At 37.4% G+C, this 20,103-nt stretch overlaps 1 protein-coding gene across 3 annotated transcripts in view; it reads right to left on the bottom strand.

The window, feature by feature from the left end:
- Nucleotides 1-1,601: 1,601 nt before the first annotated feature.
- The window catches only part of LOC135219605 (store-operated calcium entry regulator STIMATE-like), a 139,958-nt gene continuing 121,456 nt past the window's right edge, over nucleotides 1,602-20,103 (bottom strand). For all 3 annotated transcript variants that reach the window (XM_064256496.1, XM_064256498.1, XM_064256497.1), the window contains exons 6-7: nucleotides 15,571-15,687; nucleotides 1,602-6,755 (exon numbers count right to left, since the gene is read on the bottom strand). In XM_064256496.1, the coding sequence (XP_064112566.1) occupies nucleotides 6,621-6,755; nucleotides 15,571-15,687 (252 nt within the window). In that variant the 3' untranslated portion in view covers nucleotides 1,602-6,620. The remainder of the gene's footprint in view (nucleotides 6,756-15,570; nucleotides 15,688-20,103) is intronic.

The following is a 20,103-nucleotide window of genomic DNA, read 5'->3' as shown; positions in this document are numbered from 1 at the left end:
TCACAAGCTGATTGAATTTTTTATCTACATGAGCTTCAAAACTGGCAATAGCATTTGATTCGGAATAATTGGAGCCAGGGATCGGAGTAGCTGGAAAAGTCAAGAGGACTGGAGATAGGCGAGAAAACAGTTGCAGGCATTGATGGTACAGGTAAATTAACATCATTATTAGGAGAACTAACCTGACTAGAAGGACCCCTTGCTTTGGCCCTAGCAGCCACCTTTCTCTGTCAGTCACACTGAAGTTTTTCTGAATCAGCATTTAAAACTTTCCATTTACATACCCTTACCCAAGTCTTTGCATTCTATACAATTAAGGTCTGGCGAGCAAACTTGCTCTCTACAAAAACAAAAAATTGTTTTTGTAGACGTAAGTATGATCTTACAGCCTTTACTGCAATACCTGATACAATCAACAAGTCACAATCGGAAAAGCTTATTAGCTAATTAAGAATAGCACGCTAACAAAAGCACAGAATAATTCACCAAATGAAGCGAAGATCACAACCATCTGGTGAAAAAGAAATCCAAAGAGTGCTCAACAACCATGTCATTGACTGGCAGAAATGAATTTAGTTCTTTAGCTGTGATGTACCTATTCTTCCCCAAATGAGGGCAGGGCTAGTTACCTACACCAAAAGCAAAAGAATGCTACTGCAATTTCCAAATTTTTAGCTGCTGTGTAAATAGGAGCAATGGCTATGTAATTATTTGGTAAGTTACTTATATAAAACAACCATTCATACATTGCTGTTACTCACAAAGTAGTACAGTAATTTCTTTTATAGGATATTCCATTTTTCAATTTTCTCAGGTCGCAATTATTTTTCCTTCCGATTTCAGTACTAAAAATCTTGACCAAATGTCATAAACAAATTAACTGTAAAAATGTGTGCCACAAAGATGTTATTTCAACTCCTGCATCTTCTCTCTCCCTATCCATGAATGATGACATTTTTATTTTAGCTCCTGTGTCGAGGGTGTTACTTGCCATATTCCTTGTCATTCCTAGTTCGTCACCACTCTTTAAAACTCTACTCAAAATAAGGCAATATAAAACTTTCCTTGGATATGGACTTGCACCCTCCCTTTAAGGTCATCAATCCATCAAGATCAGACTCAGCTGAGTGAAAGGTTTGGCATGGGTTTTTCAAGTCACTTGAAGATGTTTTGTACTCAAATTCTACAGGTGAGGACGCATCAAATTCTACAGGTGAGGACGCATCAAATTCTACAGGTGAGGACGCATCAAATTCTACAGGTGAGGACGCATCAAATTCTACAGGTTAGGAGGCATCAAATTCTACAGGTGCACACTTTCTATGAGTAATCTGACCTTAAACCAAATTAAACTACTGGTATATACTACATGGCAATGAAGGGCTAATCCTCACTGGAGAAGGAAAGAAGATGAGAAAGCCCCACTCATTTAGTTTAGAGAAACTGAGTTATGAATCAGATCTAGTTGTTACTCAGTGAAAGCAAACCCCATCCCATGACAAGGTGCTAGGAGTAAAGATGGTGGCTACCCTGTAACATCCAATCCTTATACGTACATGTTTAAAAAAATCAACACACACAAGGATCATTAAAAAGGGTACTTATTATGCCAAAATGTATATTTCATAGGGAACAGCCACATAGAATAATGACTTCACTGGACGGGTGAAGAAATCTTCAGAGATCTACATACATCATCTCCTCCTCTGAATACAGGACAATTTCATCAAGAAGAGGTAAATGCCACTGAAAGACAAATATTTTTACAACTTCTGAAAATGAGGAAGAATGAAGAGGTAATCAAGTCAAGGGAAGACATCTGTCATGAAAGTTAGCAATCAGAAAACAGTAGATAAAAAATGGAAAAGCCACTCAAATTGAAAATACAAGAGAAATAAAACTCTTAAGAAAAATCCATTTTCTTTAAGGAAATAAACACATGTAATAATTCAGTACGCTGAAACTAATACCAAAAATAACATGAAAATTATACTGAAACTTAACCTCACAATAGACACTTATATGTAGCTATCTACATACTGTAATAATAATAATAATAATAATAAACAATAATAATAATGAACACAGTTTTCCGCATTGAAAATTATGATAATGGATGCAGGTCCACAATAATATAGCTGTGGGAGAGTTGATGTTCTTTAATAAATAGCAATAGCTTTCAAACCTTGTGCTAGGTTCATCCTCAGTCACATGAACTCTGTGACTAAAAATTCATTGAAGTAAACTTCTGAGCAGGACAAGTGCCAGTGGTAGTAAAATTCCACAACAAAGAACACAAATGAAGGAAGCGCTCAACTGCCTAACTATGTAATTCCGCTGTTAATATTAGTATATTCCCGTTTGCTATTCTACTGGAACGTCTAGTGGGCTGCAATGGTGTGGATACAAGGTTGCTAGACGTAAGGTCCCCTCTGTTGTATTCTGTCTGAGGGTGGAGAGCAGAAGAGGAGGCAGCAACAGGCGGAGGAAAAACAGAGCTTTTCTTAAAATAAAAATTTATAATGAAGATCGTAAGAATTTAAAAATTGACTAAAGCATCTTCCCCAACGAACGATTTGTTTCCATAAAAAGCATCCCTAAATATATGGCGGCACCTTCCACCAGTCTTCTCGTGTGGACATGGTTATTTTAAAAAATGATGTCGGCTCCATCCTAATTCAGTCTGTGGTTGTTGCTGAAGGCATGCGAGACTATGGCATTGTTTTGTGCATGAAATGCATATGCACGTTTGTGTTCCCCTAATTGAGTTGTAGTCCTCTTCCACTGACCCCAAAATATTTTCCCTTACAATCTTGACTGAGGATTTTGTACACTCCTCGCATTATAGGATTCTTGTCATTATTGTTGTTTATAATTAGTTCATGGCTAATCGTGTTAGGGTATTTGAAAACTATCTTAGTATCTTTCCATAACCTGTTGAGACTGGGATTAAATGGGAGGGGTAAATATCCGTTAGGCTTTTCCTTGGGAGTGTTAACAGGACAATAAATTTCTTGCTTAGCTCGTGAAATGGCTTTGTCAATAAAATGATTGAGGCATCTCAGTCCTCTGAAAGTTGATCCTAAGCGATGGATTTCTCCCTCAACAAACTCTTGGGTCGCATATTTTAAATGCACGTAGGGCAAAGTTCATAACTACATTGTTCTTATTATTATTGGCATGGAATGAATAAAAATGTATGTAACTTTCTGAGTTGGTTGTTTTACAATAGACAGAGAATTTAAATTTCTGATTATTGTGATCTCTAATGACTATTAAGTCCAAAAAAGGTAACTTGCAATCAGCCCTCACACAGCTATATTATTGTGGACCTGCAACCAATAATAATAATAATAATAATAATAAAAATAATAATAATAATAATAATAATAATAATAATAATAATAATAATAATAATAATAATAATAATATCAATAACAATAATAATAATAATAATAATAATAATAATAATAATAATAATAATAATAATAATAATAATAATAATAATTAAAATACTAAAAAAAGACAAATCATAGCAGTAATATAATCAATTGCTATCCAAGCAAAAATATGAGATTTGCGATATAGCTCAAATATATTAAATTTCTAATCTTCATGTTGAAATGCATGCTAACTAAACTCAGAACATTCCATACAAAATGTAAAGCAGAATATCCTTGATTATTATCAGTGAAAACCCACTATGTATCCTGGGCAATTTCCACTGGTGAATTTTCCATGTAGTACATTATACAAAACATAGCCATCCTAGGTAACATCTATCCAAGAATATCCTACGTGTTCATTATGGAATATCTCCGTATATCAAGCAAATAGAATGTGAAATCATTTCCAGTACAGAATATCCTATGTACGTACTGTACTACTATTTAAAGATTTGGTCCTTTATTCACTCCAGTTAAAATAGTGCTACAGAGTCATGATAAAAATAAAACCTACAAAGTAATTTTAAAAAACTGTCAAAAGGACATGCAGCAGCAACGTGGCTTCAAATGAAAAGCTGCATCCTTCTTAAGATTTTTGAATAAAGCTGCATCCTTCTTAAGATTTTTGAATACTGCAACACTCCTTCAGTTGCATGTATTACTTCCAAAACATAACATTCCTTTCCAGCATAAAAATTTGAAACTCTTACTTTAGAAGCACACAATGTTCCTCAAACTCTACAAGATCCTCAATTTTTTTTCACTTAACAAACCAATCCAATAAATGTTGATCTAACTGCTCCTATACACACAAAAGTTTGTTACAATACCATGGGCATTTTTTCACAAGTCAACTTAAACTCAGCACCAATATGAAATGAAATTCAGCAAACCTGAATGATTACAGAGTCTTCTTGTAATGTGAAGGCATTCTTTGAATTTTAATATACATCAGCACAATAGTACATGCCATTATATGAAATACCACAGACTGCTTCTATATGTATATCACATATGCAGTGAAAGCCTGCATACTTATATACAGTACATTTTCATAAAACTTCACTTCAAAATATTTGTTTGGCTTAATATAGGGGGGGTATTTGTTAAAAACAGGAGAAATTTATATGTTCAGGAATAAATGAAGTGGCAGGGGATTCTAATCTAAAGATGATTAGGAAAAAATTATCAAAACAAAATACTGAAAACAACAATCTAAGGCCTATTATTTAGCAATCAATAAACTCTGCATTTCTTACTAACTTTTGCAAAGCCACTAGAGTTACAGAGGAACCTTAGAGCATGAGGGCCAGTCACTGGGAACCACAAGGCTGAAGATTCACTACTGAAAAACAAGGTACTTGATCTGGAGGGGAGGAACAAAATATTGACAGCTTCTTCATGATCCTCCCTAAATAATACTGAACATCAAAAAGTCTTCAATCCTTCATAAAACAAAAATATACAACTTCTTTCTATGTGCACTAAACTCCTTAAATAATTGCATTTTCAAATTTTACTTTCCTATATAAACTCACAGTATGCAGAATCATATTCTGAAGTCTATTTAAAACAGTTATCTGGGAAAATTTTTACCTGAAATATATAGATCTTAAAATGTAAGTATTAAGCAATAAGCATTTCTTAAAAGGAACTATGGTTGTAATATGCTATGCTGTAAGATTTCATTAAAGGGTTTGGATGTTTTCCACTTTTAGAATTACTTTAAAAATCAAATAAAAGAAAAATAGTCCATGTCCTCCTAAAATATATTATATTATTATAAAATTAGCAGTGTATGCAATGATACACTGGGAGGATGCTGAACTCTGAATCAAACAGCACACCACTCAAAAGACAAGTTAGGAAAAACATACTCATCAAGGCACATGACACAGAAACTAAGATGTAAAAAGAGAATACTATACTTATACACTAATAAACTGACTACAGTTACAGTTGATATTTACTGTACTTGCAAAATGCAACTACCACGACTTGCACACACAAGTGGAAAAAAAACAGATCTTCACATTATAAAAATACCCAAGTCACTTTATTCTAAATGCCTCATTGATCTCACCTTACCTATACCTCTATGTACTAGTTGATATAAAATCTTCCAAAAGATTTGAGGCAAACAGTAAGCTGGTAACTTTATAGCTACAGTACTTGTATTATTACTGTACACACACACATGGTGGAAGTATACATTAAATATATTTTACCATACAAAAAAGGCACAAATACACAAAAATATACAAAACCTCTCTGGACATTTTTTCTTAATTGTTAACAATATGTTTGAAACATCCCTTATATGCTGATACACAACACAATTACTGAGTAATCCTTATAAATTGTATCAAAATAACTTCTAATTTTCTCAGCAAAACTGACAACTGAGACTGTGGGTGAAGGCTTACCAATCATAAATACAAAATCTTACACAATCCCACACAGTACCTAAAAGCACCTACTAACATGCACCTCCAAATACTCACTTAACAAGAAGTCGCACATGACTTGTGATGCCAGGAGAACTTATACATTTCCCCTGTACCACCATTTAACAAAAAGAAAGCTTCTTTGGTGAATTCCTCTTACAATAAAGACTTATAATTTAGAATCCTGAGGCACCTCCTTTCAAACTGTATAATGCATATTCTAACTATCACCTTGGGCTAGTAAACATTAGGGTCCCAATCCCTTTGTGTGTGTAAACAACTGAACTTCTGGTAAAACATTTGGTAAAACAAAATATATACATAAAATATAATTATTAAGTATTAATTATATTTTATTTGACAAAGGAAGGTACAGTAAAGGTACTAATGCCAATGAAACTTAAATATTTCCTAGCATAATAATTTGATTTACCTAATAGATTAGGAACCACTGCTTAAAATTTCCTTAAAAAGAAACTCTTATCATAAAATAACTTTAAATTGTAATAAACTGACATGGAGTAAATCACCATAAAGTTTGTATTCTAAAACACATGATAAAAATACATTTTTTTTTTTTGCTAAAGTACTACAACTGAGTGTTGTATTTTCACTGGCGATATCACACAAGTAAGACGAATATAATTTCATGAGATTATATTTTCGAGATTCAAATAATTACTATCTACCATTACAAACTCTTACTCAACAACTAGACACTACGTAGTTATGTAACTGTACGACCGACATGTCTTTCCTGGAGGTTTTCATTTTTACCAAGAAGCTCATCATCATTTGAAGACGACGACAGCAGTATATCGGATTCATCATCCTGCTGCACATCTCTCCTTTTGTAGCGAACCTGAAAGATGCAAACAAATGCAACATACCTGCATTGAAGGAACACACATCTCAATGGCTTGAGAGTAAGTGTCTCTATTCTAAGAGGTCAAAAGAACATGGACAAATGCCTTTCTTGTGGATGAACTTCCTCATCACCACTACCATCATAATGGAGTCTAATGGGCAATGAATTCTATCCCCTCTTTTTTGCCTTGTGCACTTTTCTGCATGAATTCCAATATGGTCTGGATCTTCATCAGTACCATTTTCCTTGAATCTATAATCCCTTCTAGTCCCTTTATCCCCCTATTTTTATATCTGCTATTTCTGAGATTTTAACTATTTCTCACCTACTCCTCTCAATGACTATGAAACAATACTTCTTATAGAACACTTTCACATTTAAAAAAGATGTCCAAAAGATACTCCAAAGTTATAACTTGAGAAATAAATTGAGAAAGAATCCTGTTAATGGCTCCATGAACAAATTTTTTAATCTAAATTTACTTCTAATTCAAGAAACCATACAGGAATGAACATAACTCTCTGTAGGATTCTTGGAAGCTCAAGTACACCCTTGTATCATCTCACTAGACAGTGAACAAATTTTGTATGCTTTCAACTTGTTTGTAATTGTTTCTTAACTTGCCAAATATTGCCCCATGAAGAGAAAATCTTGGGCAATGGCCTGTTAAGTTGAAAATGTAATATTCTACATACAAAATATTATTTTCTGATGAAATTAAGTTAATTACCAAGTAATTACATAGCTATGGTTTCAACTAGCGTGGTAGCTAAATTCTGAAATCTGCGGTAGCGCGTCTATTGTTTTAGTGTAGGAGACCAGCCCCACCCACTTTTGGGGAAGAATAGGTACAACAAAACCGACAAGTTCAATTCATTTGTGCCCTATGCCCATAAGAGGAAAGGGAGGGCTCCGATTTTGTAATTACTTGGTATATTTAAAACTTAATTTTCCCATATTCACAGGAGGTGGGATACATGGACAGATTCTATTCCAAAACATCCAGTATTGGTAATGAATTTGAAATAGAAAAGTAGCTAGCATTGAGAAAATGCTTATTGTAATCTTACCTGGTAAGAATGTTACTACAGGAAGAGACTGCCTCTGGTTAGAGCTCATCTTTATCTGTAGTGCCGTGGCGCTATAGCTGTGGAGTGCCACTACTGAAGTGGGAGATTTGAAGTGAAGGTGCTTTCCAATGGCTAGTAAAGCATCAATAAGTGTCCTTGCCCTGGGTGCAGTACACCACAATAAACAAAACCAGAAAACACTGTCACCCAAACAAAAATTTAAACCACCACCCATCCACTAGACTGGTGGGTACTTCAGATAAACAGTAACCCAAAGCTCCCCAAGACCCGACACCCTATATCAAGACAAAGAGACTGAGGATAGAAGGAATACCTCCTATGCTTCATCCCCAACAATTATGCCAGCTACTGACAACGGCCTCAGGGTACTGCAGTTTTCGAAAACTGTTTCTAATTCATGTAAATAATGTTTTGCAAAAATTTATTTACACTTCCAATACATGGACTAAAGAATCGCTGAGACAGCCAAGTTATTCTCAAGTCCACTCTGTGGGTAAGAACTCTGAACGACAACTTAGCTCATATGCTAAAAGATTTAACTTGTCTTGAATGAATCAAATGACTATCTTGGTCCAATTCTCCTCTGCCCAAAGAAGGTCCCTTGCTGCTTCATCGAGGGAGAAAGAGTGAGTACCTCCCTGTTTCTTGATGTAAGGCAGAGCAGTGGTATTGTCTGAGTAGACCACTGCTGTCTTGTTGAAAGTCACTGTTGTGAATGCTTGAAGGCCTAAATATAATGCCTTCAATTCTCTTACACTGATGTGAAGTTTCCTCTCTTCCGGGGACCAAGTCCCGCAAACTTTCATGTTTTACAGAAAGGCTCCCTAACCCAGACCCAATGCATCTAGTACAAGGCTAGGCTAGGGCTTAAAGGAATGAGTGACTATCTTTCTAAACATCTTCCTTCTGATAGCCACCAACACACATCCTTGATCTCTGGAGTTACGGGAAACACGAACAAGTCCAGAAGAATTCACCTGTCCCAACTGACCTTCAGGAAGAATTGCAACATCCTCATATGGAGTCTTCCTAACCTTACAAACTTCTCAATGGAAGGGAGTGTTCCTAACAGACTCATCCACTTGTTGGCTGGACAGGGTGGGAGAGAGAGAAAACTGCATGCCATCTGCAGGCAGGATTCGACACTTTTGGGGGACAAAAAAGGCCAAAAACTCAGAGTTGATCGTCATACCCAAATAAAGAATTTCTTGAGTCAGGGTTAGTTGGGATTTTTGCAGGTTGACGATTAATCCTAGCTCTTGGGGGAGAAGGGTCTACTGTAGGTCCTCCTGGCACTTCTCCTTTGAAGGAGAGCTAAGAAGCCAATTGTCCAGATACAGGGAGATGCTGATGCCCATAAGGTGGAGTCACTTTGCATGAGGAGCAAGAACATGAATAAAAACTTGAAGAGCTGTAGAGATGCCATAGCACAGAGCTCAAAACTGAAAGACTCTGCCCTGGAACACGAATCGCGGGTACGGATGTACGGGGAAATGGAAGTATGCATCCTGCATGTTGATGATGACCATTCAATCGTCCTGATGAATGGATGACAGGACTGACTGATTCACTTCCATTTTGAATTTCATGTTTTCTGAGAAAAAAATTCAAGGCACTGACAATGAGGACAGGTCTCCAAGCCCCTGATGACTTGGAGACCACAAACAGATGGTTGTAAAAACCCTCAGTGCTGACATCCTTGACCACCTCTACAGCTCTCTTCCTGAAGAGGGAAGATATTTCTTCTGAAAGGGATGAATACTTCTCTCAGCCCACTGAGTAGGTTGTCAATATAATGAACTTAAGAGACTAAGGGAGGTTTCTCCTTGATTGTAATGGAGTAGCCCTCTCTCAGAACCTTGAAAATCCACTGTTCTATGCCCCTGACTTCCATTTCTCCCAAAAATGGAGAAGTCTGTCCCCCACTGATACACAGAGGACTGGGTCTTCATTTCCTAGAGGAAGGCTTGGTGGAGGGCTTCTTAACTGATCTGGCTGACAAACATACATTCAGTCGAGGCCTGGACTGAAACCTTGATCTACTGCCACAAAAGGATTGCTGCTGAAGAGGGGAGACCAACCTGGTGCCAAATGAGACTGACTTCTTAGGTCGTGTGGCTGACTAAGTAAGATCTTGGGTGGACTTCTTCTGGAAGTCTGAAGCTATCTGTGGCCTAAGGAAACAGATCATGACGATCAAACAGTGAGAAAATTAAAGCTGATTTTTGGGTGGCAGCAGAGAAGACAAAGCAGCCAGTCCCTTATGGCTTTGTCAGCACATGTCAAGATGCCAAACCAGTCTAAGGAAAAGTCCTTTGCCAGGTTGCAACAGTCTTCAATTTTCTTGGTGAAGGCTCCTATCGTCCAGTCTAGAAACTTAAAACTTCAAAAACTTAGACAATTTTATTTTACTCAATGATCGAGCTCCATCGACGAGGACATAATCTTTGCCGATGAGAAGGCTGATCTGCGAGACAAATCAAGAAAGCCAGAGAAGTCCCCCTGGGAGGAGACAGCGACTCCCAAAGGAGCTTCTACATTGGTGTTAGAGAGGTACCTCTTATGTGAAAGTTGAAAGGGAGGAGAACAGAAAACCACCTAGCCTTGCTCCCTCCTCTCCGAGAGCCGAGCTCTGGAGCCTAACTCCAATCTCATTTAAAGCTTTCTTTGAAGAGGAGGAGAGAACAATCTTGGTAAGCCTACTACTACTCTCATCAGTCTGGTTCCTCATCATGAATGTCAATGCCGGAGAAGCTGGTGCAGCAGGAGTCTAGAAGGTTGGAGAGCTCGCCAAAAAATACCTAAGGAGAACTGCATAGACTGTGAGAGAAGGTTTCTCATCCAAAATTTCATCGTCCAACAAAATTGGTGAAAGAGACAAGTTTACGAGGGAGCCTTTGATACTGCAGACACCTTCTGTGAAAGGCCATGATGTCACTGAGTTGGTGCTGAAGGATCTGGCGCCATGGGCACGGGAGAACCTGAAACGGCCAGCTGAGAATGTGCTGGGTGCTTGGCAGCTGCCACCAAGGACATTGGAGTTGGCGCTAGGCACTCGGGAGCTGCTGGGTGCTCTATGAGTGACAGGCACTTACCAGAGTTAGACAGGTGCTTTGGCGCAACATACAGGCAGTCCTCAGTTATCAACAAGGGTTCTGTTCCCAAAGGCGCGACAATAACCAAAAATCACATATAATTGAAAATTGGCGATAATATCCCCGATCCCTGGTAATTGACGCCAATAACTGGGAATCAGTGACAATGTTAAGTGTGATTGGCACTGATAAACGAGATTCGGCTTATATTGGTACTAACAAGTGCCATAAAGCCAGATCGCCGATAACCGAGGCCACCAATAATCAGGGACTGCCTGTACTGGTGCTCTTCAGCCAGGCACTCTGGCAAAAAACATTCTGGACTGTCCCAGTGGCTACATGAAGGCTGGGGGCTACTCTCAGGTTCCTTGAACTGCTTACAGGGAAGCGGAGAAGAGTGCTTTGCATCAACTCAGTGCCTTTTCAGAGGCCGAGACTCATCAGGAAAGCGCCACTGGCGCCTTTTGTCTGGACTGGAATCCATTGCACCAGAAGATAACTGATGCCCATCCTTTACCTGAACGCCTTTCCAACGGCTGTCCGCTGAAGCCTGGGACCAGACAACAGGGTTGATTGAGGGGGCACCTACCCATGAGGAAACCCGACAGAACTCCATTGGACTTCCTGTGTGCCTCCTTCCAAGTTTAGGGGAGTTCCAGTGTGCTAACGGCTGTTTGCCGAAGCCTGGGACCGAACAACAGCGTCAACTGAGGGGGGCACCTACCCAAGAGCGAACCCTACAGAACCACCTTGGTTTGATTTGATTTGAGTATGTCTGTTAAAAACTGGTGTCACAACATCTTGGTTATTGACACCGAAATAAATTTAGATAAAAAGTAGAATTAAATCTAAAATTAATTTAATATAAAAAATCTAAAAATATATTTATATGAATAAATTTGTTCAAATATATAACCTCTTACATAGATATTCTATTATATAATCTAACTTTTGTTGAGGAGGCCAACCTCCCTCATAAAGATATATAACCGCTCTACATTACAATCCTTTCCAAGAATTGTAGATAGGATAAAATTACCTCCTCTATCACATCCCCAAGACAGGAACCTATGTCTCAAATTCCAAAGTCTGGGACATTCAACCAGCAAATGTCTCACAGTCAAGGGCACAGTACAGTTCTCGCAAAACGGAGGATTTTCACGAGACATCAAGAACCCATGGGTGAGTCTTGTATGTACAATCCTCAATCTGCACAACATAGTTTCCTGTCTCCTTGGCATATACGGATATGACCAAGGAGACACTGATGACGTGATACTACGCATTTTTTTATTATTTAAAATACCCTCCCACTGGGACTGCCAATATTTTTTAATTCTCTGACCTACTAGAGGATACAAATCCCGATATTGGGTTCTGGGGAGCTGACCGCAGACTTTACAAGTTGGTCAGCTTTCTCATTCCCAGCCACCCCAACATGAGAAGGCACCCAACAGAACCTTATTTCTTCCCTCTTCTTTTTGGTAAAAGCAGCCATTCCAATATATCTAAAATCAGAGGGTTTAAAGGGTTAAAAGATTCCAGTGACTGAAGAACACTTCTTGAGTCACAATATATAATAAAATTACTTTCATTCCGAATTAAAACTTCCTTTAAAGCCTTTAAGATTCCATATAATTCTGCTGTAAAAATCGATGCAACTGATGATAGCCTGCCGCTTCTCTCTACATCAGGGAAGGCTACACCAAAGCCGACGCCAGCATCTGACTCTGAGCCATCCGTGAAAACTGCAGGAGTTATCATGTTGCAAAGTGTTTTCTAAAAATATTGACTGCATGGCCTCACTGGACAATTCTGTCTTGGTAAAATTAAAATATCTACAAAATTTTACCTCTAGAAAGTTCCAGGGGGGACTAACTGAGTATTTTGCTGGTAAAATCTCGATTCTTGGCATATTTAATTCACGGACAATAAAATTTACTCTAAAAGCGAATGGATGAGGTTGCTTGGGGTGACTTTCATAAAACTGCCAATGCCTTTCATTTCTCATACAAATGCTGCTTAAAGACTTAGGTAGCCTCTGGAACCATGGGAGAGATGCTGACCAATAGGAGAGCAGGATCTTATGGCGGTGAAAAGCATCAGAAACCAATGGAAGAGCGGGGGATGGTGGCGAGTCTACTCAGTTGGCGGCGTGCAAGTTTTAAAATTGTTATCGGTGGTCCGGGCGAATCTCGGACTTTACAGCAACAACCTTTCGTATCTTGAACATTTTCGTATGTAGAGCCACAAAAATCTTCATATTTGCTTTCGTATCTTGAGTTTTTCGTAAGTTGAGCCTTTCGTATCTCGAGGTACCACTTTAATTTGTTTATCCAAATGAAGAGAAAAAAGTTTTTTTATCCCAAAAAACAACAATTAAAAAAAATTACTTTTCTGGCTCAGCTCGTGTCGCTGCGCGAAATATCCTTTTTTATTCAATATCTATTTTCAAAATTACTGAAACTAAGCATACGAGATATCTCGTGATAGACCAAAAATAGCTGACTTGTACAAGATAACTCATTAATGACCTTAAAAAGGTCTCAAAGCGAGTTTCTAAAAATCACTATTTTATATAAAATAATCACTATTTTACACTGAAATGAAGTATAGTATGGTATCTAAATAACTTGTATTTTCAATTATTTAAATAAGATAATTGGAATCTTTTTTGACAAATGTTAAAATAATAGTCCCTTTAAGGGGTTAATATTAGTATTAAAAAATTAATAAATCATTTACTCATTACACAAAAAACATATATCTCAGTGTGAGAGAGAGAGAGAGAGAGAGAGAAATATCAAAATACACTAATTAATTAATTAATATTTGTCAGAAAAACCTGTAAATGAGCATGTCCTCACGCAAATAATTTTTAGATAGGTTCCACAGAAAAATCTATCAATAATCGAGTCCGTGAATCTCGAGAACACGAATACGGGGGTTTGACTGCTAATTGTTGAAAGGATATCAAAACATAATAACTTCACCAATCGAGATATAATTCAACAAGACCAAAGAACATAGAATTTCAAAAATTACTGCTGCTCACGACTGTTGGTGAAAGTCGGCAGAAACAAATTGGTTTCTCTGCTCAGTAGTCCCTCTCTTTACCGAAAGTGGGCAGGGACAAAAGAATCGCTACCATGAATTTCAAAATTTTTTGCTGCAGATACTGGAAACTTTTCAGCCATTACTTGGTAAGCTACTGTTTCAATAATATGTGTTTTTCCTTTAATAATTTTCATAAATTTTGCTGATAACCAGTTAGATATTAGTTCCAATATTTTGATAAAGTGTTGGATTACTAGTTTTTAACTTTGTCATCTTGGAAAGGGCAAAAAGGCAAAATTCTAAGAGGTTATCATGTGTCTTTTATACTTTTTAATTCACAGTTAATTCCATGTTTTAAAGAATCAGTTCTAGTGACAGCAACCAAATAGATTTGAAAGACAGTGACATCCGAAAAGACGACATCAGAGTAGTTGTCTTTAAATCATGAAGAGAGTTAGGCAAGTCTCCTCAATGGCCATTTTGTATTTGCAGGGGAAATTCACAAGGAAGGAAGGAGGGTAAAACCACACCCTGGTGACATGTGTGGCTTAGTTAAGGTGAGCCTCAGTGGGTCTGTGTTACCAGGGGTCCATACCTGCCTGTACCTCAGGGCAGAGAATATAATCAGATCTTGAGCACCTAATTACAACCATATGGGGGCCTTGGCTTCAAGAAAATTTAATATAACACTCATTAATATTGTTGCCACTGCTGGGTTAATGTTTGTCCCTTGTACTTGAAAGTGAAAGTGAAACACTAACTTTCTAAGTCACATAGTTATGCTGGTAAAAAAATTGGAAAAGGGGCACCAATTTAGGAACAATGAAGAGAAAATGAAAATGAAGACAAGAAAATAGCAAAAATGAAAATAATAAGGTAAATACAGATGATTTACCATCCCAAAGAAACAATTTGCAAGTGAAAAAGCACACTGGAACAAACATTTGTGATAATTCACACAAAATCACTAAATATTTAATAAATCTCTCAAGTGCACAAGGCAAAACAAAATGGGTGATATAAAATACGAAAATAAAGCAAAATACTAGTCCAAGAAATTTCTCCTTTGTAGCAAGACAGGTACACAATTAGTGTAGGTCTTAACCACCCAGAACCCAGGGTCCATGGATGATATTGCCAGCCAGTCAAAAGCTGCTCACATGAGTGCAACTGCTACCTGGGGTTCTTCAGACCCCCGGTGTACCATTACTGGCCCCAGTAACTGGACTAACAGAGCCACTGGTCCAGCCCTGGTAGCCCGCCTACCCAGTCCACAAGTCCAGCCCTAGCTACCTTCTTTCGACTCGATGGAGAGTGCCTAGAATTCCTAATAACCCGAACATTGCTCTTTGTAAACATGTGCTTTGTAATCAAAACAATACCAAACTCTGCTGCTACAAACCAACTACACACTGTAACTACCAAAATTGCAATCTACTCCCGAGTTAACTATGTAACATACTAATTACCAACCCAACTAACAAAAATAAAACATTATTACGAATAGCAATGTAAAAAAGTACAAAAACCTTCTGGTTTAAAACTATAATATTAAGTTAACCATACCTTACTGTAGTTTCTGGAAGACCCTGAAGAAGCATCTTCATAAGGGTCCTCCTCAGTGCGGACTGGCCGATGAACCTTCAACATGAGGAAGTTGTCGGTCACCCAGAAGATAAGAGCCTGAAATAATTTTTATTATAAATAACTGCATGATATTAACAAACAGAAAAACAAGTTTATTTACCTTACCAGTAAAGAATATGAAAGAAATCTGCAATATTAGAGGCTCTTATTTCCAAAGGGGGTTACTGCCTCATGATGTGTTTCTAGTATACTGCATAGTGCCTCAGGCATTTTTTTTCTTTTAGCAACATTCAGTTCAAACTTAGCAATATTGCTTGTGCAATTTAGCTTCTGTATCTCCCCTCCAGTACTCTCATCTACTTATCTGCTCCAATTTTGCTCTCATCTAAAAATTTACATACAGTAGTACCTCGAGATACGAAATTAATCCATTCCGAGGCGCCCTTCGTATCATGAGGTTTTCGTATCTTGGACCACATTTTACATGTAAAATGGCTAATCCGTTCCAAGCCCTCCAAAAACACCCCAGTAAATTATATTTCCAGGCCTAAAACACATGTTCTAGGGTTACGACGCCGATCCGACGGAAGACATATGACTCCAAAAAGGCAAAATACTGTACATACTTGAGTAATATCAACTGCATGTAATACGTTCAACCCCATTTTTACTGCATATATTAGGACTTTAGCATATGTCCCTTAGCAATAAGCCTAGCCTATGTTAGCGGTTGCTACTGTAGCCTAGTCTATGATTCTGACATCTAAACCTAAGAAGCTAAAAGCTTAGAATATGCCAATAAAATGTATAAATAATCAGTATGTACTCATTTCAAATAATTATTAATTAATCATTAACTATAATACAAAAACAAAACAAATAAAAAAAAAACCTTCCAATCGATTGTTTACATTCAGCTCTTACCGTCTTACGAGTACCGAACGAACGCCAAGCAATCACTTTTCCTAGGACACAGTAAGCCATAAATTTTCATTAGTATCTCTCTTCAACTAATGAAACTACCAAACAGTATAATAACCATTCATTTCTATTCTTTATTCTATCTTTACCTAATGGAGATACCGAGTTACTGACAGCTATAATGAAACATATACGTAACGTAATATTAAAACAGAAGAAGAATTCTAAAAAATACGTATTTGTTGGCAGTCTGATTTATTTTATATTTTATGATATCTAATTCACAATTTTTTTATTAAATATATTGCATGTACTCATTTCAAATAATTATTAAGTAACCATTAACTATAATAAACAAACAAAAAAAAGCTTCCAAACTTCTGTTTACATCCAGCACTTACGAGTATCGAACGATCGCCAAGCAATCACTTTACACAGTAAGCCATAAATTTTCATTATCTCTCTTCAACTACTGAAACTACCAAACAGTATAATAACCATTCATTTCTATTCTTTATTCTATCTTTACCTAACGTTTTTTTTATTAAATGTATTGCATGAAGAAGTTTTTCAATTTACAGCACCCTTTTACCAATAGAATACTTAAAAGCACAAGGGGTAGATGCTGACCAATAGGAGAGCAGAATCTTATGGGGTGACTAGCATCAGGAACCAATGGGAGAGCGGGAGGATGGTGGCGAGTTTACTCAGTTGGCGGCGCGGGAGTTTTAAAATTGTTCTCGGTGGTCCGGGCGAATCTTGGGACTTTACAGCAACAACCTTTCGTATCTTGAAAACTTTTCGTATGTAGAGCTGTAAAATTTTTCGTATTTGCTTTCGTATCTCGAGTTTTTCGTAAGTTGAGCCTTTCGTATGTCGAGGTACCACTGTATTTGACTAGATGATTTACATATTTGACTGAGTGTTTAAAGTACTTTAAAGTAATTATTCTGCACTAAGCAGCTGATTGGTTAAAATCTACAATATTTACACCTTAACTCAGGTGAATACATTATTGAAATACATAGTACACAAAACCCAAAAAACATCTGTCCTAAAAGAACTCTCAAAACTTGGCTGGGTACTGATATTATAACTCTAATGATAAGTTCATAATTATTTGCTGAGGAGCAACTATATGCAGCCAGTCTTATTTATTTCATCCATCCACCCAAGGGCGAATATGTAGCACATGCACATGGGTAGCATGTGATTGGCTGGCAAGCATTTCCAACATTGCTGGCTTAAGATAAATATTAAAGCTTTCTTCAGTAACATATCTGAATGTTTATGAATGAAAGCAGCCTCACACATTCTTATATGATCATAATCATGCCAATTTGTTTCAATAATATACCTCTACAAACACATGAAAAATGAGCTTGTATCAGACAGTCTATTCATAAAAACCACAAGTGAACAATGGCCTTTCAATAATTATCCTTGATGTTGCTGGTATAGCCCAGGCTACACATAGACCTATATGTACTACCCACAAAATGTTCAAATCACAAGAGTTCCTAATCATTCAAACGTTATTCTGTGTACAATTTCATTGCATGAATATAAAAATAACTTCATTATGATACCAAAGTTACATCCATATATGTAAACTTGGGAAATGACCTTTAATGATGTTCAACTGCTAGACCACAAAGCATTGGTAAGCAAATACTATAAGCTTATACTATTGATTCGCCAGATATTTGATTCTTTCAAGCACACTTTCATCTCATATAAGTCAAACCTTTATTTATTCATTCTAGTAAGTGTTGTTCCTGTGTTAACCTTTTATGCAGTATATGTCATCAACACACAAAGGGGAACTCAACGAGATTTCAAACTTTTACACTAAGTTATTTGGCAAAATACTCTTGAATTTGCCCAAAATTGCCCAATCACTGAGGTATTATGAAAGTTTGCATGTCCAAGAAAAAATGTATAAATATGCAAAGTATTCTGAAAACAAAACTGCAGTACCACTACACTGCATTAACTGAAATTTCTGGCCTTCCAGCCAATGTTTTAGCAGCTGTTCTTTTCATATACCCCAGACAGAATCATCAATGTTATTTCATGCAGTTTCAAATATTAACCTGTTTATTTAATTTACATACAAGGAATCATTAAAAATATAACAAATATTTTAATCAATTTGTATTTTTCATAGCTAACAAAACTGAGGTCTTAACAATAGGATAATCTTCTTGCTCCAACTGGAAAGCAGTTAAAAACAATCAAAAGATTGAAAAGCAAAAAACGGTAGCATCTTCCAACTCGTACGTATAGGAGGTGGAAGCTGGTCACCAACCAGGCATGCAACCTCATGATGCAGTAGTCTTTCTCCCAACCCAGGAAAAGACAGAGGGGAGGCTAGGGGTGGGCAGTAAATGTTAAGACCTCAGGTTTGTAGCAATGAAAAATGCAAAATGATTAAGAAATTTGTCATTTGTTCAGACAAGGAACAAACCTTTGGTCTTAACGATAGGATAGACTTATACTTGGAGGGAGGAACAAGTACCCTAAACTGGCTAGGAGTTAAAGCAACCTCACCATCCTTCCTAGAAGAATGAGTTCTAAAGAAGGGGGTCAAGCCCATGAGAGAATGGACAATCGGATATCTAAAAACTCAGCCATCTGGGTTGAAACACAATGATATGTGACCAGATTCATTGCATTTCAGGAAGATAAAGAAAACTCTAGCCTGTTCAAGCAACAAACCATACAAGCCACAGGGGTCTGTTACCACTCCTCACTCCCCTTGCTCGAGAGAGGAGTACTTGCGACTGAATAGCAGATTTGTCTATTGTACAGTAACAATATAAAACCACCATTAGGATGACCACCGTTATCACCAGTATCATACCATTTCCAGCATATGATGCATCTATTCTTCAACCCACCAGTAAGAAGAAGAAAGGAAAAAAAAGAGAAAGAAAGAGGCCAGCCAACTCACTCATTCTCTCTTCCACACAGTCATCTTGGGTAAATACAAACTGTCCTGCCAGGGGGACTGTGTGAGTTAAACCACCTATTAGGCAGCCACAACCGGACCCAAGGAAAAAGTGTCCAAAGACCTGTGAGCAACGTCCTTGGGGTAAAAGGAAGTGAACATGGATTGACGCAGCCAAGAACCAGCACTCAAAATTCTATGAACAGACAAGTTCTTAAATGCCAGAGAGGAACTTATACCTCTGATGTTATGTGCTCTAGCCTGCACAGACTCAGTGACAGAACCTAGTATGTAAGGAGCAATCCTTTTTAATTGTCTCACGTAACCAGAATGAAATTGTGTTCTTGGACACTTCCCTTCTGGCCCAGCCTGTGCTAACAAAAAGTTACGGTGCCTACGCCTTGGGTGAGGAGTCCTCTTTAGATAGCATCGCCGTGCTTGGGCGGGAGAAAGCAAAAGATCCTTTGGATCGTTGTCCACAAAGTCATTCAGTGAGGGTATAGAAAACAAGGCAAATCTGTCATCATGCACCGAGGGATTCTGGGTCTTAGCCACAAATTCCACGACAAATTCTAAGGAGACAAGACCCCAACCACAGGTGTGTTTAACATCATAACTTAGGCCATGAAACTCCCCAA

The sequence above is a fragment of the Macrobrachium nipponense genome, chromosome 1 (assembly GCF_015104395.2).
Source record: "Macrobrachium nipponense isolate FS-2020 chromosome 1, ASM1510439v2, whole genome shotgun sequence".
Taxonomy (NCBI): domain Eukaryota; kingdom Metazoa; phylum Arthropoda; class Malacostraca; order Decapoda; family Palaemonidae; genus Macrobrachium; species Macrobrachium nipponense.
Note: the sequence above shows the minus strand (reverse complement) of the source record. Positions and strands in the feature narration are given on the sequence as shown.